Source organism: Lonchura striata, chromosome 4 (genome assembly GCF_050655825.1).
Source record: "Lonchura striata isolate lonStrDom1 chromosome 4, ASM5065582v1, whole genome shotgun sequence".
NCBI lineage: Eukaryota > Metazoa > Chordata > Aves > Passeriformes > Estrildidae > Lonchura > Lonchura striata.
The window spans coordinates 32502440-32528982 of record NC_140706.1 but is presented as its reverse complement, the minus strand read 5'-3'; the positions used below and the strand labels follow the sequence as shown (position 1 = coordinate 32528982).

The 26543-nt window shown below is 38.8% G+C and overlaps 2 protein-coding genes and 1 pseudogene across 5 annotated transcripts in view; 1 reads left to right on the top strand and 2 right to left on the bottom strand.

Annotated features, from left to right (window-relative positions):
* WWC2 (WW and C2 domain containing 2) overlaps positions 1-15007 on the top strand; it is a 95980-nt gene extending 80973 nt beyond the window's left edge. For all 3 annotated transcript variants that reach the window (XM_021545461.4, XM_085578753.1, XM_085578752.1), the window contains 5 exons: positions 788-952; positions 3441-3533; positions 4616-4858; positions 10264-10391; positions 12338-15007. In XM_021545461.4, the coding sequence (XP_021401136.3) occupies positions 788-952; positions 3441-3533; positions 4616-4858; positions 10264-10391; positions 12338-12404 (696 nt within the window). In that variant the 3' untranslated portion in view covers positions 12405-15007. The remainder of the gene's footprint in view (positions 1-787; positions 953-3440; positions 3534-4615; positions 4859-10263; positions 10392-12337) is intronic.
* LOC146767581 (claudin-22-like) lies at positions 3596-16788 on the bottom strand (annotated as a pseudogene). The gene is made up of 3 exons (XR_014955272.1): positions 16783-16788; positions 9555-16440; positions 3596-8424 (listed from the first exon to the last, which is right to left on the bottom strand). The product of XR_014955272.1 is annotated as a claudin-22-like (transcript).
* LOC110484931 (claudin-22) lies at positions 3596-26539 on the bottom strand. Its single transcript, XM_085578761.1, has 2 exons — positions 9555-26539; positions 3596-8424 (listed from the first exon to the last, which is right to left on the bottom strand). Exon 1 carries the CDS (start codon positions 18363-18365, stop codon positions 17712-17714), a length of 654 nt encoding a protein of 217 aa, XP_085434887.1. The 5' UTR covers positions 18366-26539; the 3' UTR covers positions 3596-8424; positions 9555-17711.
* Between the last annotated feature and the right edge of the window lie 4 nt (positions 26540-26543).

The window sequence follows — 26543 nt, the reverse complement described above, 5'->3', positions numbered from 1 at the left end:
CCATGGACCTCATCAAATTATCCAAGTGGAAGAGAAAGTCCCATTGCACATCAGTTACATTGAATGTTCCAGCTGCTGCAGAGCTTGGTCTAGCCCAGCAGCCAGGATGATTGCAGCATGGAAGTAAGCACAGGCTGTGCCACCCCTGAGGATGGGGCCACTTGAGGGACATGTGGGACATGTGGGACAACTCTAGAAGACAGCAGGCTGTGGTGAGGGACAGCAGCCTGCAGTGTCTTTTCCCTGGGTTCACAAGGCTGGTGAACCTCTGGAGATTGCATAAAGCAGCCCTGCTGCTGAGGCTTGGGGATGTATGGCAGTACATCTGGAAGGACCTGAGCAGTGTAACTTTCCCAGCTGCCCCCTTTCAGTGTGCACAGGCACCATCTCTGGCATGGCAGAACCTTGCTCTTCTGCAAATACCAAACAAAGTAAATATAAATGTGCAATAATCATAATGTCTGCAAATGGCAAAACAAAACATTACTTGCACTGTGTTTGCATCAAACCATCTGCCAAGCAGCAAAGGTCTTTCTGCAAAAACTTTGGCTTTACTGGCTACAAAGAGTACCTTCAAAGCCTCTCCACACACTCTTAAGCCTCTTGGGAATTTTGCATTTCTTTACTTAGGACAGCTTCTCTGTAAATGCACGATGCTTTTTGCCACTGGTCTTTTTCCATTCACCGCAAGGTAATGAGGATGCCTGTGAAGTCTGAAGGCACAGAAACTATGTGGGGGCATGTATCTGGTTATAGTAAGTCTTATCCATTAAATTCCTTTTCATAGGTTGATAAAGAGACTAACACTGAGGAACTGGTTAAAGGGAACACAGCAGTCCGACCCAAGGACAGAGCCAGCTGGAGCTCCAGACAGCGTCCCTTTGTCAGGAACAGCATGATAGTGCGCTCCCAAACCTTCTCTCCAGGCGAGCGGAACCAATACATCTGCAGGGTAAGAGGAAAGACACTTGGAATGAAGAGCTATTAACCAAAGAGTCATTTAACTTCTTGGGAATGAAGCACTAATGACACTGAGTCATGAACTGATTTTCCATGCAAGAAGCAGAGCCTGTGCTTTCTCTAGAGTCTTTCCCTATCTGAGCTGATGTATAGTAGAATTGACTTTCAGCAGAGTTGCATACTCTTGCAAAACACCTCTGCTAGGGCAAAAATACATCCTATTGGAGAGAAATAACACAGATGCCTGTGCTGGCTCTTTGCAAAAAGTGTTTCCCTGCATGTCAGCAACTCCAGCACTCTCACAGCAAAACAATTTGTTACAACATGAAATAGCATTCACTGTAAAATGCCATTGCATTACCATATTTTAATAATGCAACCATTTAAGGGTAACAGTGTGGAAAGAGCTCAGTCATCAATTTTAAATCTTGCTTTGTATCTCAACTGGTTTTAAACCTAGGCAGCCCAAATCCTGCTGTAATTGCATCTTTGAAAGATGTGCAAGCACTGCCTCGGGGCTGGGTTTTCAACATGGCTTTGGCAGCTAAGTTCTCCAGTCTCTCTAGATTTACAGTAGCATGGAAAAAGAAAAAAATATTTAAATTGTAAGTCTTGCTGCAGCTAAACTAACTATGAAAATCAAAATATTTAAGCCTAGACTATCAGCTCTATAGATTTTAATTACAGATACCGAAGAAAAGGTAGTTTATTTTTAGCTTTAGTTTCTACAGGTTATTCACACAAGTATGTTTTTTTAAAAAAAGTAATACTTATGCTTTAATTCCCCAATTCAGTTAGAGGCATTTGCCTTAATCATTTGGGAACATTAATGTTCATCACTTTTCTGTGATTCTTATTGGCCTAAAAAAAAATCTTTAGTCATTACCTACATACTTAAATAACTATTCCATATGCCCTCCAGAATGAAGTATAGCAGATTGTTTTCTAACAATCTTTACATAATTTGGATACATTATTGGCTGAATTCAGAAGCTAGCCTTCATCTTAGTTCCTGTGCTGGAAATTATTTCCTAAATGGAAATTGGTAGTATTGACAAAAAAATACCACCTTAGCCTGCTGCCTATGTAGGTCTTCAACAGGAAGTAAAACAAGTTGTTTTAGTAGCTTAGTTAGTGTAAACTTCAGAGGTTTTTGTGTCTGGAAAAGCATTGGGCTTTTGTAGCTTTGAACACTGCTACATACCTGCTGCCAAGAGCCAGAATTAAAAAAAAAATTACCTTGAATAAACCATTCTGTTTCTCATTGTGTGTGGTATTGCCTGGAAGCAAAGTACCCTGTGAAAAGAACATGTTTGCAGATGTATCACAGCGTCAGAAACACTTGTTGCCCTCTGCTGGGGGCTCCAGAGTGGGCACTGTAGCTGCATCCCAGTTCACAAAGAGGGCTGAAGAGTTGGGGTCTCCCCAGTCCCAGTTCCCAGCTTGTACCATGGGCATATCCAGCCTTCCTTGCATTATGCTGCTGTACGAGAGGAAAGTGCCTGTTGGACACACTCTGGTGAAGTGCCAGCTGCTCTCTAACCAGAAGAGATGGCCTGGCTTTAAGAGAGCACCTCTGATGTTACAAAAACAGAGATCTTTGAGGCCTCATGGACAGAACCAAAGTCTGTTGGTGCTTTGGAAAATGTCCCTTGAAAAGTGCCTAAAGAACATTAGTGACAATGGCCGCCTCTCTGTATAAAGGAGTGAGCTCCCAGTAATGGCTCATGGTGAAAAGACAGATTGTCTCTCAAGAGGTGTACTTTGTACTGCAAGTGGTTGTATTTCTGACCCCCAGCTCCCAGTCAGCCCTGTGTAAGCACACTTTAGGGCCCTGCCTTTGCTTACTGAAATGTTAGCAGAATGATTCCTTTTCTTGTCCTTTCCTGAAGAGTTGAAATACATATTCTGCAGAGAGATGCTTCTGACCACCTATTGATGCTGATACACCTAACAATCATTCTGCACCGATGTGTATGAAAAATAAAGTTATGAAGAAGCTACTGTCGAGCTGTGGCGCATAATTTTAAGAAGCAAGAAGTGCTTCTGAAGGAAGCTGTAGGCACACCTTTGCTTGTTACAATTAACAACAATACAAAAATACCACTTGTTGGACAGGTGCATGTCTACAGTAATTTACCTTCCGTGTAGTAAATTTGTTAAAAGCCTGCCCTAGGTAAGTGAAATCCCTAGTTTGTATCTGCAACCAGACAATGATTTCTCAGTACTTAATAACCATAGTTATCTTCCTTGCATTCCTAAAGAGCCTTACTATTCATTCAGTAAGGTCAATGGTTGTCTTGCTGTAGAATTCTAATTTTAGAGTAGATGCTTTTTTCTAGTTGCAGACTTATTAACTTTATACTAAGAATACGACCTACGTGTATATAAAGGCTAAGGTTCCCGGACTGGTTCTACCAGTGCAGGTGTATTTGCATATGAAGGTGCTTTATGTCTGTTTGTTGTGTACATTTTGGCAGTTGAATCGCAGCGACAGCGACAGCTCCACACTAGCCAAGAAGTCGCTCTTTGTGAGAAACGCCACAGAACGGCGGAGCCTGAGAGTTAAACGGGTATGTGCTGTGTTACCATGACGTAGTTTAAAATGAAGCTGGGGGACAGTGGGAATACCAAATGACATCAAGAATATACTTTATTTCAAGTATTTCAGCAAAAGCAACACAAGTACCACAATTCTGCCCTGTAGTTTCATGTTGAAATATCAACATAGTGGTCTAAGTCCAATGTCACCTCCCCTCCAACAAAGCCTGTGTTGTTTTAGTCATGGCTTGAAGCCAGCAGCAAGATGCTGATGCTCAGCATCATGGCATTTCTCGTTGAACTTGAGTTACTGTCAAAGGGATCTGTGTTAAAGAACGTGACACAAGGTGGCCTATGCTGCACAAAAGTCAACACCAGCAATATACATCTTGAGTAAATTTTGGTGAAGATTTCAAGGATTTAGATGTCCTTTTAAAGGGAATTGATGCTCCACCAAAGTACTCAAGTAGCAAAAGGATTGAAGGACAAGAGAGTAAGATTCTCTGGCATGAAATTCATTCTTACATTAATTTAGAGAGTTATATATTAATCTTAATTGTAACTAGAAAAATTGTCCTTTGGAAGCCTTGTTACCAGGATGTAGGATACATTTTGCATAAGAAAGTCTGGGATACTGAATAGTCCAAGATGGCTTCTCCTGCCTGACTTACTTAAGCAAAAAGTCATTGTGAAAGGACAGTAAATAATGTGAAATATGCTGAAGAAGTGCATGTTTACAGAGTTTGTAACATTATGTGTTTAGTTAGGCCTTGAAAAAGCAAATATTTACAAAAATAAATAAGGTAGTTAGCATCTGTGGGGAATTCCATGTAGTGTTGTGTCTCCAGCAGTGTCACCCCAGGGATCAGAATGGGTTTTTTGTTTTTAACCTTAAATATATCATTGTGCATTTGGTTGGAGCATTTATTTTTAGCTAGTGACTAAATAAAAATTCCAGGATAGGTGAAATTTTTTACTTCAGAAAAAAAGACTGATAAATGCCCCCCCGCCACCATCCTCAGAATATCTGAGCTTTTGTAACTGCAGTATGTCAAACCCTCCAGCAGTCTCTCCAGGTATTAATTTTTACTGTTCTGTTTCCCAAACAACTCAGCCTGTTTGCCAGCCCATCATGCGAAGAGCTGCGCAAGAGTGCCCCATGCGCACTTCCCTGGACTTGGAGCTGGACCTCCAGGTGTCACGCACAAGACAGAATCGTCTGAACGATGAGCTCCGGGCCTTGCGGGACCTTAAACAGAAGCTTGAGGAAATGAAAAGTAGAGGAGAGGCAGAACTTCCTCTGTGTGTGCTAGAGGATGAACGTTTCCAGAAACTCTTGAAACAAGCTGAAAAACAGGTATGAGCAGCATTCACATATGTGTGAGTAAGTATGCCCCTGCCTTTGATATAAATTTGTTACAGAATTTGTTCAATGACTAATTATATCTCTGAATTACACAGTGTAAACTGTTTCTTTATTGATCAATACTGCAACATTAAACATAGAATTTGAGGTAACATTTTCCTAGCGCCCTCTAAATACTTCAATAAGTCACATTAGAAACTCTATTATTTGGAGTAATAGTTATGGTTGGTGTAGTAAAATAGCATTTACTTAAAACTTAATTTAGAATTCTCACATCCTAGCCATGCTTTTACAGACTTGGATGTACTTTCTGTCCCTCAGCATCAGCTGCTTTGCAGTATGCACAGAACTTGTAGCCAAAAGATGCTTGTAACAGGTGGAAGGGGCAATTGCCACTACTTAGAGTGGTTGGGCCATGGGGAAAAGGCACTGGCTTATTTCTTCATGTAGGACATTCTTGTTCTGGTTTTGGCAAAGGAAAGCCAGATTCTGTTCTCTATATGATGGTCTCTCAAACAGTACAAGTATATATCCACTGCCATAAGGTAGTGGGATTCTCCCACATGATTTAAAGACAAGAAACAGGATAGAAGAATGAGATTCAACAGTGACAAATTGGAACATGGAAAATTCCAACAAGATACATAAATAAGTTAGATGTTGTGGAGTTTTTATTAGGTTTTTTTGGGAGCATGTTTGGTTTTTAAAGCATTATGGAGATCATCAACTGGAATAGGGCCCTGGAGAGGTTGTTGGAGGCACTAAAAACTCAACCAAGTAAAACAAACCCACCCAACCTGCACAGTTGGAGGTATTCTAAATCTAACTGGTCAAGACCCTGACTACTCAACTCTGGCATGTGAACAGGAGGTTGGAGTAGACACCTTCTGGAGCCCCCTTCCCATCCAAGTCAGTCAATGTATATCATATCAATGAGGAAGGTTGTGAGTGACTGCCAGGAGGGATCTCTGCTCCTTAGCTCTTTATGGTTGATAGAGACTATTGTTTTGATACACCAGGTTATTCAGAGTTGTAAAAATTGAATGTTTTAACAGGGTGCAGAGGCCCTCCTCACATGTAAGAATTAGTTGTTGGTTCTGTTATTTTGGTTTTTTAAAACTAAATGTCAGTAAATAGCCTTGTGCAGATGAGGAAAGGATGATCCTAATATTTATATTTACAAAGCTTAGCTCTTTGTTAGGAAATGTTAGGAATTTGGTACTACACATACAAAGCAAAAACATCACAGGACCAGCAGATGTCAAAAAGCAAATAAGACAGGAATTGCTAAGAAAAATACTTGGAACAAAACATATCATTGCCTTAAGGTCTAAATATTATTATGTCTGTACCATAAACAGTTCATTTCTGGTTTCCCTTTCAAAGTGAATGATGAAATTACAGAGAGTCAACAAGGATGGTCAAGGGAGGAAACAACTTCTGTTGGAACAGCTAAGGAACAGCTAAGTAGCTACAACTGAAGTCCATACAACCATGAGTGAGGTGGAAGAAAGCAATTAATCATGGTCTTGTATTCTCCAAGTAGCAAATTGAACAGATGGCAAGTTAAATGCAAGCAAACATAGCATGACATTCAGAAGCTGTAAAAATGTTTTCAATACAACATTGAGTGCTGCAAGTTTGCATAGGTTCAAAAAATTATTAATTCATGGATTGGCTAAATTCACAGTAGAAAAATTCATGTAATGGCACCACATATTTCAAGAAGTCCTTGACTGATACCATAGGAAATTAAACTTCTCCCAGCATGCTCTCCCAGTTCTACATTTATGTCCTGTTGTGTCTTCTGGTCCCTCTTTTGGCATGTATTTTTGGCTATAGTTAGGCGAGTACTACAATGACTATAAAACACTAGCAGAGTTTAGGGTGAACATTGATGAGTGTTCTGAAAAACATTGGACAAAATGGTGGAAGATAGTGCATGTTTAAACTTAGTGTAACTGTATTGGTTTTTACCATATGAATTCATTATATTAATTTGATCCAAGCTTTAACCCATAGAAGTAGTAACCTATAGAAAAGAAGCATAGCTAAATTTATGTGGCATTTCATAGTTTATGTCTAATACTGGATGCAGGATAGAAATTATATTTTCTGAGTGTTTAATTTAAAACTACTCCCCTTCTAAAACTGTTCCCTCTAGAACAGAGTATGCCTCTGCAACATTTCATATTATGAATCCTTTGGATTTGTGCTTTATTTCAGCTAGCTCTTCCAAGGCAGAGGGTAGGTTTGTCACATTTTGTATGGCTGGTGTCAGTGATCAACACCGTTACACACACTGGTGAGGAATAAGGGTAATAATACACATTCCACACATTCCTAAAATATATGCAGGCAGTAGCACAGCATTTAAGTCCTCTTTCCCAAGGTAAAAGTCAGAGCAATGATCACAGTCACTCCACCTCTTTGAAGAGTGCTTACAAAGTTTCTAGAAATATTTCTGCCCTTAAAATCATTGCAGCCTTCCCCTGCAGAGCAAAACAACCCTGAGAGTGCTGTACTGTGTTGTCAGTGTTTCCCCTTGGGTTAGCAAAACACAGCAGCCTAGAGAATGTTGTCATAGATTATTTCTTAGATCCTGCAGGCATTATAATGGCACAGACTAATGCAGCAGCTGGAAACGCCAGAGAAATTGAGAGAGTCTCAAGTGAAAAATGAAACTGCAGATGTGGGGGATGTTAAAAATCAGTGGGTGCTTGCTAGCACAGTTAGTTACTCTGCTTGAAGCCAGATCCACAGACTCCATACCTTCCCTCTCATTCCTTCCACACCTTCCTAAGTGCAACAAGCATGTAATGCCCACTAATACCTGCAGATCAGAAAGTAAACATAATTCAGTGCACCAGAAGCATTTTCTCCTGTTTACATTGGATATTTGTGAGAAATCATACAGTTTCAAAGTCTGAGTCTTAAATCCTCATACAAGTAAGTTTTCGGACAACTAGTGTCCTCTGAAGTACTACTGCTGTTTATATCCAAAAAAGATTCCTGTAAATATCTTCTTTATTTCTTTTTAGTACATCATTTATATTGAGATAATATGTAACCATGTCATTAATTCCAATAAGTATGTCCTTGTCCCAGCAATTTGGTGTTTAACACAGTTAGTTTTTCTTTGGATTAAGTTTTTTCTATACAAAACCCATGGAAGAACAAGGCAGGAAATAGTATTTCAGCTCTAATTTTGATAATGTTTCTTCTTTGTCATCTTAATTTAAGCTTAAGCTAAGCCCAGATAGAGAGATTCCTATCTGACACTTACATTTGGTAGATAAGTGTAATGAATGAGTGTTTTCAGGTCACTTACAGAATCTGAGATCATCCTGTTGCCAGGGTGGGGGGTACATCACCACAAAATGTGCCAGATTTTGGGACTTATTGAATGTCTGGCCCTTGTATTAGTGTGATTTTCTGTATTTTATATAAACCACTGTAAAAACATAATGTAAATATAAACCTGGTCATGTACATACCTTCTCATATGCATATTACTAGAGACATTGGGCTGAAATCCAGGTTTCTCTTAGAGAGTCCTGAAAAAATTAATGGATTTAAAAATGAAAAAGGAATACATTTTAATAGAGAGTATGAAAACAGGTCATCTATGCTCTTCAACCTGAAGCATAGTAATCACAAGAATCTCACGTATAGTTAGGGAAATAATAAAATTAGAAAATTTTGAAATATTGTATGTTTAGTGCTTTGATGGTAAATATTAATTAGGGAAGCTAGTAAAACATATGGCCAGTGACATCTGTAAAATTAATTCAGACATTACCAATCGTAGATTGCAAATTTATGTTCACTAACTAATAAAGGAAACAATATTTATAGATTAATTTAATTTTAAAATCATAGCTATTTTGGAGTTGGAGACTGAAGAAGTTAACAGCAGTACAAGCTGACTGGATTTTGAGTGAGTTTTTGAAAGGGTGGTTCTCTTTCATGTAAAATACTTTCATACAGAAACTAGAGTGTGTTTCAACAGACAGAGGGTACCACTATCCTGCTGTGAGCAGCTTTCTTATAACTACCCAGTATGAAACTGATAGTATGGAATAGCTCTTTTGAATTAGTTGGTTTTGTTGTTTAGGAGTCTACTGGGTTGAATTCAGAAATGAGATGTGAACTTCTAAGTCATAAACTAGCTTTGAAGATTGCTGTTTCAGGCTTGCAAATGTATTTTAATTTGAGGTAATGAACAGCATTTTCAAGTCTCTGAAGATCAAAAATTAAAGTCTCTACAACTTTATAGCTGTTTAAAAATGTGAACTGCTTCTATTGAAATTTGATGGCTGACAAAATTCAAAATAAAATAAATAATATTAGCCTGACAGCCTCTGCAGTCTAGAAAAGCACTCTCCACACCATGAACCCCACATGTGATGTGGGTGAAAGCATTTGTTATAGAACTCACCTGTGTGTGAAGGGGAATCATTTATCTAAGAATTTCAGGTGGCTGCCCATCTAAAAAGAGTCACTGTTCAAATTATTGGATATTCAGAAACCCTTGATAAAGTTTTTAAAGCCAAAGCACAGCTATTAATAGCAGCTTTTTGCTGAAATGGTGCATGGCATAACTGCAGCTGTCCTGTTGATGCTTCATAGAAACATAAGTAATAGAGCTGGCACTGTACTGAGGTACAGAAATTCAGTCACTTACTGTGGGGTATGGAGCTGCTCAGCAGTGCTCACGCAAGACCTTTGATCTCCTGTTACCACTTGTGCTCTGTTCACTTGCCTTGGCTTTTACACCTCTGCAATGCAAATGAAAGAAGTGAGTCTCGTGCAAAATAGGTTCTATGTCATGAATAAAGGCACAGAAGTTCATGTTCCTTGCTAACATGGTCAACAAAACCTGAAAATGTATTTTGAGAGCACACCTACCCTATTTTTTCTGTCAGTCACTTTAGAGTAGGTATAGGCAACTTTCCTGAGAGCTTCTGTCAGGAAATAAAAGTATTTTATATGGGAAGAGAATCTGTGGCTCGCAGTTCTAAAAAGATGCTTGGATAGACAAGTGTTCATACAATGTTAGGTATTGTCTAACTACAGCTCTAAGAAATACCAGTATTTACAAAACCTAGTAGCCACCCGTGAAGGCACGGAATTTGCTCTATTTATTTTTTAGGAAAAGCCCCATTAGCTTATTTTGCAGTCATGGCTTAGGCTTGTAATGTCAGTCTTTTATCTTGCTGACCTTTTACATAGGGATTATCATAGATTCATTTAGGCTGGAAAAGACCTTTAATATCATTGAGCCCAAAAGTACTGACACTGCCAAATGTTTTCCTCGACACAGAAGCATCTCACTTCTTTGAAACAAGTAATTGTTGTTTATCAGCAAAATACATTTGTTTTTCTTGATACAGGCAGAACAGTCAAAAGAAGAGCAGAAACAAGGTTTAAGTGCTGAGAAATTGATGAGGAAAGCTTCTAAGGATGTGTGCCGGCTACGGGAGCAGAGCCAGAAAGTGCCACTGCAGGTGCAGTCATTCAGGTATGGCCTGTTCTGCTTTTAGTGCTCTTTTTTATGTAGTGAAGTAACATGAACTTTTTCTAGGTATAATCAGACATGCTCTGTAGTATTAGTAAAAAGTCCACATGGCTTTGACTTGCCAGAAGCATCACAGATTTCTAATATGGCTCTAAGCTGGAGTTTCAGAGGGCCAGGCTTCGGGGACCTGCTCTGTGGCAGTTCAGAGGGTGGTGAGGAAGCTGAGTGGAATGTCACACCCCCTGTATGACATCTGCTGTAGGCAGGCACGAGTCACACACGTGCCTGACCTCACCCACAGCAGGTTGACAGTGAGCTTTAAGTCGTAGGAGCTCTTCCAATGATGGCAAGGGCCTGAAACAAATTGCCACTCAAGGAAAAACAGGACAGGACACAGCTCATCAGGAAACTCATTAGCCACTACTTGTGCCTTGCTCAAGACTTAGTATTTAAGAAAGATCTTGAATCCCTCCTCTGTTTTGTTTTCCTTCTCTTTTGGGTTGTGAAACAACCAATTAAGTGTTCTTGCTTAGCATAAGACAGAATGAACACTATTTATCTTAAACCGTAATTCTCACTGGTCTAAATTGCTAAAAGAATGGCCGCTAAGTGGCAGGGCTTGCAGCCTGGAGGTTACACTTCTATATAAAAATAAATCTACATCTACTGATGGAAAAATACAGTGCTTGCTCTTACACATAGAAACAGTACTGCAAGTTATTTTTGGTTTGTTTTGTCAATTACCACACATTTTTAAAGTTTGAATTTTGGATTACGTTATAGGAAATTTAAGTCAGCTGCTGTGACTTTCTTCTTTTTTTTTTAACCTTCTTTTGTGAGCAGTTGGAGAAATCCATAAGCAGGTAGGGGCCTGTGAGGCAGCATGTATTGCAAACCATAGATGCAGAATCAAAGCAAGAGAGAAAGAAAAGGGGTTCCTCAGCTGTGTTACAGCTGAGTTATTTATCTTCAGTTTGAAATTCAGAGCATCCTGAAGATTTCACTTTTTGTGCATGTCTTGAGAAAGGGTTTTGGTCAGTTCTGGTCATTTAAGAGTCATCACAGACCGACTGCTGCCTAAATCTACAAGAACGTGTAATAGTGCCTTAAAACCCCATTCAGGGTATCAAAAGGCTCTATTTTTCTTTATTTTCTAGTCACTACACAACTAGGAAGAGAAAGCCAATTTAGGTCGATGTTGCTCTCTGAGCTACTGTTCTTCTTTGGAACTCAAGCTTCTCCAGTGGAAAACATGGTTTAGTCTTCTGCATAAATACTTACCTCTGGAGGCTGAATTGTGCATGTCTTGCTAGTTGGACTTGTTACACTGCTGTGGCCTCAGGCTAATCACAGAGAGACATTTTTAAAACTCTCAAGAAGAATGACTCTTCTGAGCTTTAATTTTTAAGCCCCCAATACTTCTCTTCTGCTTTCTAGTCTGCTGCTAGGCAAGCCTATGTAAACTCACTATGCTTCAGTAATGTCTCGGTTCATAGGTGACAGAGACAGTAACAGCACAGCAGAAGCAACTGGAGAATGGGTTGACAATTCTGCTTCTCTGAGTGTTGCCCAGACACGACTGTTCCCCACTTGGCCTTTTCCCATGTCAGGATGAAATTATTTATTTTACCTTCTCATCCCCCTACTGAAAATATCATCATTGAAAATGCAGTGACTGAAACAATATTTCAGTCTTATCATTGCAGTTATTAATGAAATACTGGTATTTTTTCTCTTTCAAAATTGGAACTGCTTTTTTCATAAATCTGCATAAGAAGACAATTTTGTCAGAATGCCACATTTGTTGTAAATAAATTTTCTTTGTATTTTCCAAACATGTGTTTTAAAGAATTATGTCCTAATAGTAGCAACTCTACAGCAGATGACATTGGAATCATGCCACAAATGGTAAAAACAATCCCTTGTTTTATTTTCTTTTCTAATTTCAGGGAGAAGATAGCATACTTCACAAGAGCAAAGATCAGTATACCAGCCCTTCCAGCTGATGATGTATAATTACACATTTTCATTGAAGTGTTTTTTCCACTTGTTCATCTTTTTTCAGATGAGCTTTGTAGTTCCAGTGATGTGCTTTCAAAGATCTTCTATTTTACATTCACTATTGATATGTTTATATGTAAAATACAGTGAACTGAATTGTTGTAAGCTTAAAAAATGACAAAAAACCCCAACAAACAGAAAACCAAAGTAGATTAATTTTGGTATACTGATGCTGATTTTGTACAGTTTGTGTGTATTGCATCTGTGTTTTTATTTTGTAAAGATGGAACAAAGGCACAAAGGCAGTACTAAGCATGTATCCTGTTGAACTGCACTGCGTTGAGAAAAATTATGTTCAACAGATAATTGTTTATCTTTTCATTACTTTCATGTGAGCAGACTGTGAAAATGGCTGTTCTGCCATGCAATACTTTTGTACAAGAGTGTAACTTTTATAGTTTAAAGTTAACCACAAGCTCTTTTCCAAAACATCCAGGCTGCCTCACAACAGCTGCTGATTAGATTTATCATCCACGATGTAATTTTGTTTCTGAAAATAAATTTCTTCTAGTTTTGTTTTTTTATACTTTGTAGGAAGACACGGAGAATTTAGTTTTGTGAATGTACAGTACTTTAACCTGCACTAAAAGGTTTCTTGCATCTGCGGGAGAGTAAGAAAGTCAAGGCAGACAAGTAACCCTAAAAATTTACCTTGAGACTACCAAAAGGGGCAGCTGCTTTCTGAACAGGATGAATCAAATTCATAATACCACCATTGAGATTGGAATAGTATACCCCCTGTGCTCTTAAAACAGAGAGTTTTTCTCTGTTAATTGTTTGTCCTAGGCGGCTGTCTGATTGCCAGCTAGGAATACATGAAGGAGTGTGCTAGGTTTACAGATCTGAAGATGCATCATGAAAGTATTTATACCAGAAAAAAAAAATCTCTGACATGCTAACTTAGATAACAGAAGTCCTATTGGTAAGGTAAACCCTTTTCTGAAAAAGCTTCTTACTAGAAGTCTGCATGAATTTTGGTACAATAAATAACAACTTTTAAAATACACAATTGACCCTGCATGCAGTTGGGAGTGCACATGTTTAATGAATAGATGTGAACAGCTTGTTTCAAATATGGCTTACATGCTTCTTCCCAGCAGGCTGCTTCATCAGAAGGCAACTTGGATGCCTTCTATTAGAAGCTCAGAACATTGGATGTAGGTGTTCAAGCAGCCCTATCTTGGTAAAGCAGTTGGGTCATCTGTGGATACTGTGTAAGTAGGTGGATATTGCAGAGAACAGAAATATTTCTTTTTCTACTTAGTATGTTGCACTCAGATGTATTTCATTCACTGGCTACAGTATTCTTCCCTAAGCAACAAATCACATTGCATGACCTTCATCTTTCAGAAATAATGTAATTACTTGATGAGCAAATGGAAACAATATAACCAAATACAGTAGCAGCTGTCTTAGATTCAAAGTGACAATTCTGTAATGACAGGTCTGTGTAACACCCAAGGGTTTTCTTATGCACAGATACATCAGTTCACTGAAATACAAAGCCAAACATGCTATTCTGAGCAAGATGAACACCCTTTATGAATGCCCCATTTGTTTTTTGTGTCATGGCTTTGAGATAATATTCATGTTTGAAAGGTCAATTAAAAAAAATCTGGAATTATTTAATGTAGAGGTAAAATGAATGTTGACAGTTTCAACTTCTCAATTTGATTATATAAGGTATATGTTTGTAGGATGATGTTTAGAGGTCTACTTTATGATTTTTCTTTTATTTATTTACAGTCTTATTTATGTTCTGTTTAATATAGTTCAGTTCTGGCCATAAAAGTATTTGTCATTAAGGATGCTATTGTGAAAAATACTTAGAGGTGTTTAAATTCTTGCCCAGTTAGCTGGTTTTTCTCAAATGTTGAATAATTTTCAAGAAGAAAGTATTACTGTCTGATTTGTAAGCATAAAGTGAAGTCAAAACTTGAGTATTGCTGGCTTCGGCTTACAAAACTCCTTTAAAAATGAGAGGCAGACATATTCATGCTCTTCATTTTCCAGATTGGTAAAGCTGAACATATTTACCGGCAGCTTTTAACAATTCTGGGTTTGGAGTTCGGGGGTTTTTTACTAATTCAGTGTGTCACACTTGAAACACTCAATAGAATAAGCTAAATTATTACATACAAATAAACTCCCATCAGTGTAAAGTGATTAATATTACTCTTGAAGTGAAATTTACTCTGCACAGCAGGGTGTAACGAGTATAATCAGTTGTATTGCCAGGTACCAATGTCAGTGCAGTTGAATATATCAAAAAGTAAATATTACTGGTACAAGAATATTTAGCCAAATGAGCAAAGTTTAGCAGAAATTGTAATAGAAAACAAATAATTTTAATATTATTTTTCTTTTTACTATTGCTATGTTTATACTGTATTAAATATCAAATGCTCAGGACTGAACTAAATATTTAATCAGGTTATATTCTGAATGTGTTTCTGTTCTAATTTTGTCTGCAAGAGTATGCAAGTACATTACATAGATTAACTTGTCTCTGCACTTTTCATGTGTTTCAGTGATTGGAAAATACATTTTTTAACAAAGTTCTTTTCCAGACCAGTGTTTTATTTAATTGTTTTATTACTCTTCTATCTCTCTATATGGTCATTGCAGAAACAAATGGCTGCTACAGCTTTGTCAATGTAAAATCATGGCAATTTATAGCAAGTTCACATCAGTCACTGACAGCTGTAAGGATAAGTTATATGGAAAGTAATTCATATACTTGAAGTTCGTTCTTTACATTCATGAAGTAAAAGCTACACCTGCAATGAACATTGTTGAATCTCCTCCAGACAACAGCTCATTATTGCCCAGAAATACTGGCTTTCCTTAGAGAGAGAAAGATTGGGCAGGGATAGAGGTTGTCGTATTCTGTCTCTCTCATGATAGAGAATCTTGCGTTACATTACATAATGTCTGAGAACATTTAGTTTACTGTAAGTTATACAGGCCAACAAACTTCATTTAAGGTTGAACTGCATTAGGTTTTTGTAGTGCATGGTGAACTGGCGATACAAACTCTTTCAGACTTCAACTAACATTTTTTTTGTAAAAAATACATAAGCAGTCCCAGTAGGAGTTCTGCCATTTAAAATATGCTCATGTCTTCATGCAGGCCTAGAGATTAAAAATTTTATACTCACTCCCCCAAGTCATACCACAAAAAACAAAATCTGCCATTGATTAGACTTGGGAGAAATACAGTAATGGCTTAGATTGCCATAGCTCATCATTTAATGTAATTAAAAATGGAAGTAAGTAGTGATTAAAGGAACTACTCAGTAAGAAGGATTCCCACCCCCACTCTTGTAAACAGTAACCTGTCTGTTCAGGTCTTTGTTTCTTACTGTAATGCAAGCAAGATGTCAGAAAACCTGATACCTGCCCTTTTTTAAGTCTTCCATTCCTAATTTCCATATGCTGATGGGCATCTTTTATATCTGCCATTGGATACTGCTCTTGTAAGTGATGGTCAGGTGATAAACAGATTGTGGAGAGGAGTAGAGATTCCCCTAGAATTAGAATAAATCCACCAAACAGAGTGCTGAACAGTGCATCCCCTAATTCCTATCTGGGCAGAATCTCTGGGATGCCATAATTCCAAATCTCCTGGATTACAGCGTAAGCAAAGGACAGGGTCTCCAGACATCACCTGGAGTATTCTTCCAAGTAGTAAAAGCTTTTCTTATCTTCTGCACTCTACCCTCCATCTTTAGACAGTCCAAACTAGGACCAGAGATCACAAGGCTCAGGAGTCCTAGTCCATTTTATGTAGCTACTAAAATAATGGAAATCTTGAATTCTAGGAAAGAATAGAAATCTTTACACTGTGTTCCTACATCATTTGTCAGAGTCCTGTGCTTCAAAGCTCTGGTGCATTTCTGTCTAAGTTGAGATTTTTCCAGCCTGGTAAGTTGTTACAGGTATCAGTTAAATTCCTTCCTAGCACAGACAACAGAAACCCAGCTAACAGCTGTTAAGCAGCCTGTGTTTGCTTGCCAAGTTCATTTTTTGCAATCACAGAAGCACCAAACCATTGGCTTCTGCAGGCACTGTGCAGCTCAGTTCTTTGTCATACTCTGTCATACATAAGTACAGGTTAAAACAATGCTCTATGAAGCATGAAATACTTCTCCCCTCCCTCCTGCTTTGTGTTGCCTGGTTCCTTGTGCAGTGTTTAGGGGACTGGGATATGGAGTGGTAAAGCAGTGGCAGAATGGTGTGGCCACACCTGGGCTGACTTGTCATTAGTTTTTGGTTTGTTTTTTTAAGAAAAGCATATACTTGGTTTTCCATCAATCAGCTAAAGCATTACAGCCATTTTGCTGATTTTGGCATCTCACATTTTGTTTTTAAGTTCTAATATCACATTGATGCACTTTCACTTAGAACAAATGATACTGCCTGCTTTGTGGACAGTTAAATGTCATATGTTTAATATCAAATATATAGCAACATGTTCCAGACATGACTGAATGGAACTTAAGGGACCTTGGATAGGATGCATAATAACTCAAGACCTGTGTCAGAGAAAGATAGGCTTTCAAAGCAGTATTTCTGTTTTTTAAAGCAGCATTTCTCAGCCTATTTTTGGTGCATAAAATATTCAGGTGCCAGAAACACTTAGAATAACTTGTATGGGCAGTTTAATGTGGCAGACTGGAAAAACACAGCTTGCTGGATCTAAGCACCCACACCATCACACCCCATGCACAAAAAGACAGTTGCAAAGCTTGCTACAATTTCAGAAACCTGCTATTTCCAAATACACAGAAAAACCATTTGATGCAATGCAGGTATTCAGACTGTTCAGGATCAGAAATCTCTTCTAAGTTCATATGTCACTGTATCAGTCAAGTGGAAAACTGCAACAGGGAGTCAAACTTTGGGGCTTATTTAACTGGCTACATAAAAAAGGAAGCGCATTTTGGTTAAAATCCAAGCTGTAAGACAACATGCATATTCATTTTCAGGATTTTACAGTGCAGCTAAAAAAGCAAAAGCACCTTTTCTTTGCAGTCTGTGATCACTTCAGCATTTTGCTGCGAAACAGTTTTAAGCAGTTCCACAGATGAGAAAACACACCACCTTCCAATACCAGTTTATGGCGAAAACAGACATAAATTTAGGAAATCAGCTGGATAACAAAGAGTCCTTTGAATTACTACTGGAACAAGCTTCTGGCTTGCACTAGGGTTTGGAAAAGATAGGGCAGTATTGCTGTACTGCTTAAAACCTCCCATTTTAAGGCCTTGTTTCAGTTTCCAAGCATTGACACTGATCCTGCTGTTCTGCTACTGCATAATGGACCGAAGACTGATGGACTTCAGTAGAACAGATTGTGCAATTAAGTAGGGATCCTCCTAATATAAGACAAAATCCAGCAAGCCAGCCAACAAACAATGCTTCCCCAAAATCCCACCTGGGAACAACATCTGGTATATTCTCATCCCAAAATTCCTGGACTGTGGAGTGGGCAACCCAGGAAACTGGGACAATAGCTGTAATCCCCGATATCCAGAAGAGCATTCCTCCAAACAGCAACAGCCGTTTCTTTTGTTCCTGTTGTCCTTCACCAATTTTCAAACAGTCCAACCCAAATCCTGAGAGCAAAAGGCCCAAAAGCCCCGATCCATTGGAAAAAAACATCAAAATCCTAGAAATCCTGAGCTCTGGAGGCAAGGCTAGGAAAGAATCAAAGTCCTTGCATTGCATTCCGCCTTCTTCCTGGACAACACAAGCTTGCCAGAGTCCCATGGTCCAGATCTCCAGTTCATTTAGTTCCAAGTTAAGGTTTTTCCACTGTGGTAGGTAGGTGGTGAGACAGGACAGGACCCATCCCAACAGAGAGACCAATATGCCACTTAATTGCATCACTGGTTGATAGACTAAGGCCATTGTAAGAGCAGAGTCCTGAAAGCTTGAGGAGAAAGGTCTCCCCAGCAGTTCTGTACCAACTGCTACCTTAAGTGATGGTGGAAGCTGTGATGATTTTAGGTCTCTGCTGCCCCAAATATAAGTCCTTGTTATTAACCCTTTGCAAGCTCTGAAACACTTTTTTGTTCTTCACGAATATAAAGTTTCACATAAAGGACGAAGGACTTCACTAAACCATGAGTTAGGCTTTCTGATAAGGATTTGATCTGTTACCTTCCAATTTGCTTGGTAAAATTATATCCCAATGCCTGATGATTACAAGCCTGAGGATGAACAAAGAAGGCTCTATGACCCCTCACCCTAAAACACAACAGAAATCTTTGTGCTTCAATACGGATTAATTAGATTTTAAGTGGTGATAAAAAGGCAGCTCTGTGTGCAACAGGACTTCATTGTAATAGCTAAATTTGAGATTTCAGGGATGTAAATCAAGGCCTTGTAAAGAAAGGTAGACTGTTTGCCTATAATCTTTATTCTTAGGCTTCCTCAACATACATAATGGCTTATCTTCCACTGCCCTGTTTTATGTACCCAGCACTGTAAAAGACACTTTGTAAAAGATCCTTATGTTTCACATTTTCTACATTCATTTCTTTTAAAATGGGCTTTGTTTTGACAGACTCTTAAGGGGAAAAGGAGACGGGTATGGTGAAAGTACCGTAGAAAATGAAATCCTAGACATCCTCTCCACCATAATGAACCTGGGCAGATCATCAGCCAGCGTAAACTTTACCTGCCCTAGGATTTCAGCAACACCACGGTAGCAGCTTACACCAGCTCAGTATCCCCTTTCCTAAAACCCATGTCCCAGATGGCATACAGAGTATTCACTTAGTATCTAACAACATTTGGCACTCAATGCTCCCAGGGCCAGGAATGTCTAGCACACCTTTCTGATCAAAGCAAGATACCATTATGCAATTACCCCATTAGGAAACACTGCTTTTTCCTGCTCTCATGTCAGCTAACTTTGTGCTTGTCTACAGGGTCAGAAGGAGATAATCTGTTTGCTGTTTCCCTTCCCACATGTAACAACAGCACAGCCTGTCTGAGAAGGAGCTGAGCAGCATGAAAACATCCGCATGAGTATGACCCAATGATGTTTTCCAGTCTTTCTTTATTTCATTTCCTAGATGTGATAAGTTATTTATCTGTGTATTTTAATTCTCAGTTGCTCAAAATGGGTTATGTGATGGGAAAACATAACACTGATTTTGAAGGTTTCCAAAATCCTGAATCATTATCGTGTGTATCATTAAGGGTATCATTATGAACTGCCACCGTGAGATGATCTATTCTTCCTCATTTTTATAGAGAGTTTAGAATTCAAAGCCTTGGTTTTTCACAAGTTGTGAAGAACCAACAAAAAAAAAAAAAAAAAAAAAAAAAACAGAAAAATCATCTATCTCCCTTTTTCTTTTGTACCAACCCATGAGTTCAACAGCTTATACTTGATCACAAAAAATTACTATGCACTGACAACACTGTGAATAAAGTGTTGCAAGATAGCTTGTAACTTTGGCCATCCACAGGGCAAAAGAAAAATAAGACAGATCAATCCTGCATTCATTCATTCATTCTCCAGACTGTATTTTCATATTTGGCAGTGTTGTTTCTGTCCCCCTTTTCTGTTCAGAGCAGGAATGCTAGTTCTGGAAATCCTTGTGACTTTCAATGAGAACCTCCATAACACCCTTTGAATAATTTTTAAGATAAACAACCATGATTTAGGAGTGATTCCGCTTCTTCAGGGGCTACGTGCTTATCTGACTTTAAAATCACAGTTACTGAAAGACTATTATGGAAGCCTGTTGCACTTCTCTTGACTCTGAACATTTAGTATTTTCTTCTCTGCTCTTAATTCCAACAGTCCACATAGTCTGAGAGCACAGCATCCAGCCTGTGAAGTCCATCCATTTTGCAAATGTTGACTACAACGGGCACAGTATACCAACCTTTAAATTATTAGTAAGATCTGCCAATTATGTTCTGCAACTTACTATTAACAATGCACTAAGTTAGAGCAGGAAAAGATTCCTTAACGCTATTCTGGATAAGATTATATGCAATTCTTGTTCTTTTGGAGGAGAGGAGAAGGTAACACTCACCTTGGCACTAGGATAGTAAAAGAGTCTGAAATGTTTTACTTGGAATTTACAGATCTTACAAAAAACCACAGCTGAACTGTGTACATTCTTAAGTCAGTTACTGCCTTAGTCTTATCTCCCTTGTCCTTCTTTCACACTTCCCCACTGTTCCTTCTTTTCTTTACATCTAAAAACATCTCATTCTCAGAATAATTGTATTTGGTGGACTTGTTCCTACACAGAAGGTGATGTGTCAGAGTTACTATAAAGCCTAAAGCGATAGAATTGAGCTTCCATCAGTTTCTGTCCTACTGCTCAAAACAACTGGAAATAAAAGCCCAGGATTTAGTTACAATGCCATGACATCAAGCCTCTGCCAGCATCTGCACAGCCTGAAACAACACATCATCTCAGGGGGTTTCAGTGGAGATGGCCACTGAAAGATGGCTCCCAGGCCAGCAGGGCAGGAAAGTGCCTGCCAGGAACTTCAGCAGCACGAGTCCAATCACAAGAGAGCTGCTCCAGGACAGCTCTGCCCCTGCTCCCCTTGTCAGCCTCTGCAGCAAGCACTGTACTTGCGCAACACAGGCTTGTCAAGAAGAAAATGAAAAGCAGGTACAGTTATCACTGACCAATGTGCTTTCAGGTAAGGATGGATTTAGAGGGAGTTTTGACTGGGTTTTGAGCATTTATTCCCCATTCCTTTTTCTGTATAGACTTTAAAGTCTGAGGTATGTAACATACAGGGATACCAGTCTACAGAGGCCTATGCAGGTAAAATAATGCCTGAAGAATACAGCACAAGTAATGATTAGGTTCATACAGCTTCAGCAATACTTTTCAAGTACCAGAGATCACATTGTTCATTCAAACTAGCTTCAAGCATCATTTTGCAAGTTGATTTTGACTAGACTAAAGCAGAATCAGAGTGGTCAGTGTGCATATCATTTTACGTAGCTAAGTGCACTAAATTTTTACTCCTCATAAAACCATTTCAGGCTGAACACAAGGATTCTGAATCTCACTGCAAGTTATACATATTCTCTTTAAAAGCTACATTAATCCTTCTGGGAACTCCATGGCCAGGGATAGATACACTAATACTTTAGCCCCTGCAAAGAGTAGTAGAGAATTGTTGTCTTTACACAGCTCTGGAGCCCACACAATTACCCCAATTTTTAATGGTCATCATAAGTGAAAAGAAATACAAGGTTTACCACTTTGTAATCTGATTAGGCAATTTAAGCCCCCAAAAGTAGAATTATGAGACTTGCTCTTTCCTACACTTTCAGTTCCTTTGTAAGGCATGTTCATGTTGTGGGCTTGTTTATTCTCCTCTAGTGGTCCAAAAAGTGTTCATCTGAAGTATGATTGTCCCCAGCAGCATTGTCCAGCCACTGCTGTTGTTTTGCTAATTTGAAGATAGTCCTGCAGTTCCCTGATTTTTTTTGTTGTTGTTGTTGTTGCTTATTTAAATATCAAGTATTTTCTTGAATCATTCACAGGTCTCTCAATTTTAAGATTCCTACCTTATAGACATATATGCAAAAGATGGAAATAAGAGCTAGTGTATAGAAATCTATGGCAGAATCTCAGTTACAGCCAGTAAAACAGCTGCTGTCAGAAGTTGGCAATGTAGTGTCTTCAGCATCTTATTAGGAGTGATGTAATTCATTCAGCTTGGCAGTCTTTTGCTTTTCACCTTGAACTGGAAGTCCTGGGAGTTAACATTCCCTTACCCAGCTAGGAATCCATTTCTTTGTGAAGCTAGAGCATCTTTTGGGTTTTTACAGCCAATGTGTTCTTCAGAAACCACAGAAACACCAGAAACACCAAGCAAAGAACACAACCCCTACTGCTATCTATAAGGATTTACTCTAGTCTGCATTTAAGTGAGATTTGACAAAAATTATTTGTATTGGTAGAGCTTAAGGTTTCAGGGTCCTTCAGAGAGCATCACGGTACAGAAGTCGACTTCTCCCTGAGTATCTCCAAATCTCCCTGTGTGTCTCCAAATCTTAAGAGACATAAATTTCACAAGAGAGTGACAGGAGGTACCTTTTGACCTCCTAATGATGTGGACTAATCTAAATTTTATTTCTTTATTCCTAAAGTTAGTATGGTGGTGGTTCTTTTTGAGTTCCTCTGTTCCCTTACTGGAATTACAGTACCAAGTTAGACACAGCCTCACACAGAGCTGGAAGGGTAAATGCAGTAATGTGAGAAGTTCTGTGAATCAAAGCAACACAAGGTCCACTAGTACTCCCCATTCCAATGTATGAGTGGCTTCTTCTTGAAGCCTAGTGCAATCCACAACAGGAACCTTTAATTATGAGCACTTAGAAGCCATTATGAGAGTACGTAAGAGGCAATATAGAGAGGGGTATGCCAGTTATGAAGATAATGACAATTTCCATCTTGAAAAGGGAAAAGAGAGTAACTTTAAACACACACAGCACACGGTGTCATTACACTTCTACTAAAAACTAGACTCAATACTTAGAGGTGATGATTTATAAGATGGCATTGTTTGTTTCTGTATTACATCTGAAGACACTGCCACTCAGTGAATGCTAAGACACTGCTAGAGCAAAATCATAAACCCAAACAACTGAATATTTTGTGGATAAGTTAGAGCAGAATGGGACAGTCCAGCAGAGACAAAGAAACTTATCACAAAGGCCTTAATACTTCTTCTGATCCACCCCACCAGTGCAGGCAGCAAGGACACCCCAGCAGTGCAGCCCCTGCAGATAGTTCCACACTGCCAGGGCCACCACAGAGACAGCTGGGCTGGGCTGAGCACAGCAGGAGAAGGTGAGGACACAGCACCTTCAGGAGAGTCAGGAAGGGGCTGCAGAAGCCTCTCAAGTGGGAAAAGGGTACAACCATCACTGTCCTGGTTTCAAAATGGTACCCTGCTTTTCAGTATTGTAGGGACTTTCCAAGCCTGCATACCTTTCCTCTTCAAACACTGGTTGTAGTTCATTATGCAACTTTAGCAAGAGCCAGTTACACGTGCAAAAGAAATGTGCTTCTGTGATTGAAAGACCTTGCTAACAGTTTCACTTCTGTAAGATCAATCAAAAGCTTGAAATAGGATGTCATGTAGGACTAATGGTAGTTGCGCAAAATCTAGAAGGGAAAGGCACTGAAAGAGTCAAGCACAGCAACATGAAACTGCTGATTCCTGCTTTAGGGACTTATTCAAAACATTGAAATGAGAGAGGGTAGATTTGCCATCATTACACTGGAAGAATAAAGCATGTTTTAAGGCTCAGTACTTCAACCTTTGCAAAACTTTTCCATCACCATCCCAATCCAGACTTCAAAGTGAGGGTTGACTGGGTTAGAAAATTAGCCTTGTTCTTCAGGGAATTATTTTAGATATACTGTCAATATAGGAGATTACTGTAAGTATGAAAACTCATGTCAGTTGAGCAGTGATTGGAATGTGATTTCCTTGAATGATGGAAGTCTAAGAAACTAATTTCTGAGCTGAAATGTATGGTCTTATTTAATGTGAAATATATGGGCTTATTTATCACCATGCATCCCTCATTGGGAGATTCTGGATTAATAGAGTGTTACAGATATATATTTCTATAATGCTTTTCATTTCACATCTTCAGGCAATTATTATAATAAGCTTTCTCTCATTTTTTAATGTATGTTTCTTATTATCAGTAAACTTATGAGAAATTACTTATAGTTCCCAGGTGAACTTACATAGGAATTGTTATTGCATGACAGTTGGGATTACAAAGGTGATACAGACTTGCTGACCGTAAATTAGAAGACTGCACACACCTTTTAACAGCAATCTAGCCAGAATGTAACAAACTGTAAGTCAAGAAGGTGTGGGGCACCTACAGCATTTTGCTCATGTGCCATATTGAGACTTGAGGGGAAGAAAGAACCTGAAAAAAATTATTATTTACTGAAATATGATTATTCCTTACATTCTGGTGGATTAAATTGATTTTTCTCTTTACCTTTTAAGGCTTAGAGAGCTAGGAAATGCAGAAAGGGAAGATCTTTCCTAGCAAGCAATTGTTCTCTCTTGCATTGCAATATCTTTTCAGTTTAAAAAAAACCACCAAAAAACAACTCCAAAAAATCAACCAACCAAAAAAAAAAAAAAAAACCAAAAAAAAAACCAAACCAACAACAACAAACCAGCTTTTCTTCCCTTTCCTCCCTCACAGGGTTTCATTGGAATTTAATGAAATCTATCTAAGCAAACCTATTGTTTAAAGAGTCTATGACATCCTGTCATTAACAAATTAAACCACTAATATTTTCAGTATTAGTTAAAGCTTAAATATACAATTTACTCTTGTCCTCTGCCACATTCATCCTTACCTCCTTCTCTCTACTCCCTCCCACCTTCCCTACTTTACATCAAGAAAAGCTGAAAGACTCTTCAGGTTCCTTCAGCATGGCAGTGAGGAGGGAGTCAAGCCAAGGTACATGCCCATGGCTACTCTGGTGTAAAGAATGGATATATGGAGGGAGGGAAGGCAGGACAGCAGTTTTCTCCCTTCACTTCATCAATTGCAGCTACCCAGCAGCACCCTCAGAGTCAAACACTGCCCACAGAGGTGAAAGGGGTGAATCCACCAGCGTGTGTACATGTACTGCAAAACTGGGTATAGCTGAGACAAGCAAGAGTGCAGGAGTTCCAATGAATACTGCATGGGTAGATTGAGACAATGTCTACCCACGTTTCATATCAGCTCAGAGAGAGAGGAATCGTGGACACCGCTAATATGGCGCCTCTGCAATGGTTATGGGATAGTTGTTTCTACTTTTACTAATTGGTGATGATTGTGTCTTGGAAAGGTACTAAGCACCTGCTGCAAAGTATCACACATTTTCCAAACATGTTTGCATAGAGGTGAAGGCTACTTCCATCCAGGGCGTGAAACATTTAAACAGAGAATGCTTCATCCTAAAGGAAAGTCAGTGAAGACCTTTAGGTTCTGACTGCAGGAAAACAATTAGGAAGATGATTAAAATTGTTATTCCCCAATATGAAGATAACCTGTGTTCACCTGAGCAGGCACTGCTTTGATTCTTTGGCCTATCACAAGACTTTAAGTTTACACAGTACTTGACTGAAAAAGTGATTATTTTGAAATATACTCAAGTTTTTGTATTATTTGTACAAAATTCCATGTAGAAGAAGGAAGTAGCTGCCTGAATTAAAGGACTGCACAAATACATGTTACTGAGCTTGCTATACACCTGCAAAGCTACATTCACTCATACAAGAACAGCAGTACTAGGCTAGGACCAGCCAAAACTTTATCTAGCCCAACAGGAAAAGAATATAAAAACTTGGTAAGGATAGATTGCTGTTGTGTCCATCCTACAGTGTAAAAATCTCCAAGTCTGGAATTTAAATCTAACTTTAGGGCAGAAGTTTCATTAAAATCTTCCCTGATTCAGAAATATTGTGAACAACACCATCTTGTTGGTATATTGGCATTTTGGTGTCTGGATTTTGGCATTTACATTTTGGCAACAAGAGTCTAGCCCTAAAAATAAAATGGAAAAAAGTGAATCATCTCAACAGTGGTCTGCTTGAAATCTAGTATCTTTCACTATAAGATATGATCTAAATATCACTTTTTTTTTCCCTTAATAGAAGGATACACTCCCAAGTGAACACACAAATGAGTTTCCTGTAATATTCTGCCAGATGCACAGATGGCATGAGATGAGGAAAGTGCTCCTTGCATCAAGTGTGTGATGATTTTCATAAAGTACAGGTTCAGTGGTTAGGAGCAATACATCTGTACTCATTTAAAACCCCTTTATACTACAGCATATTAGGATGCTTCTCTTTATCTAATTATCACTTATCCACAGGACAATGATCACAGAATTTTCTGCTATTGTGGTAAATGATAAAATGGGGCACCATATCCCTCCAAGAGTGCAACTGGATTTCACTATCTGACCCATATGTCCAATTATACAGACTGTAACCCACAGGAACACCATTGACAGCAGGTTGCTGAAATGCTTTTAACCAGGGGAGTTT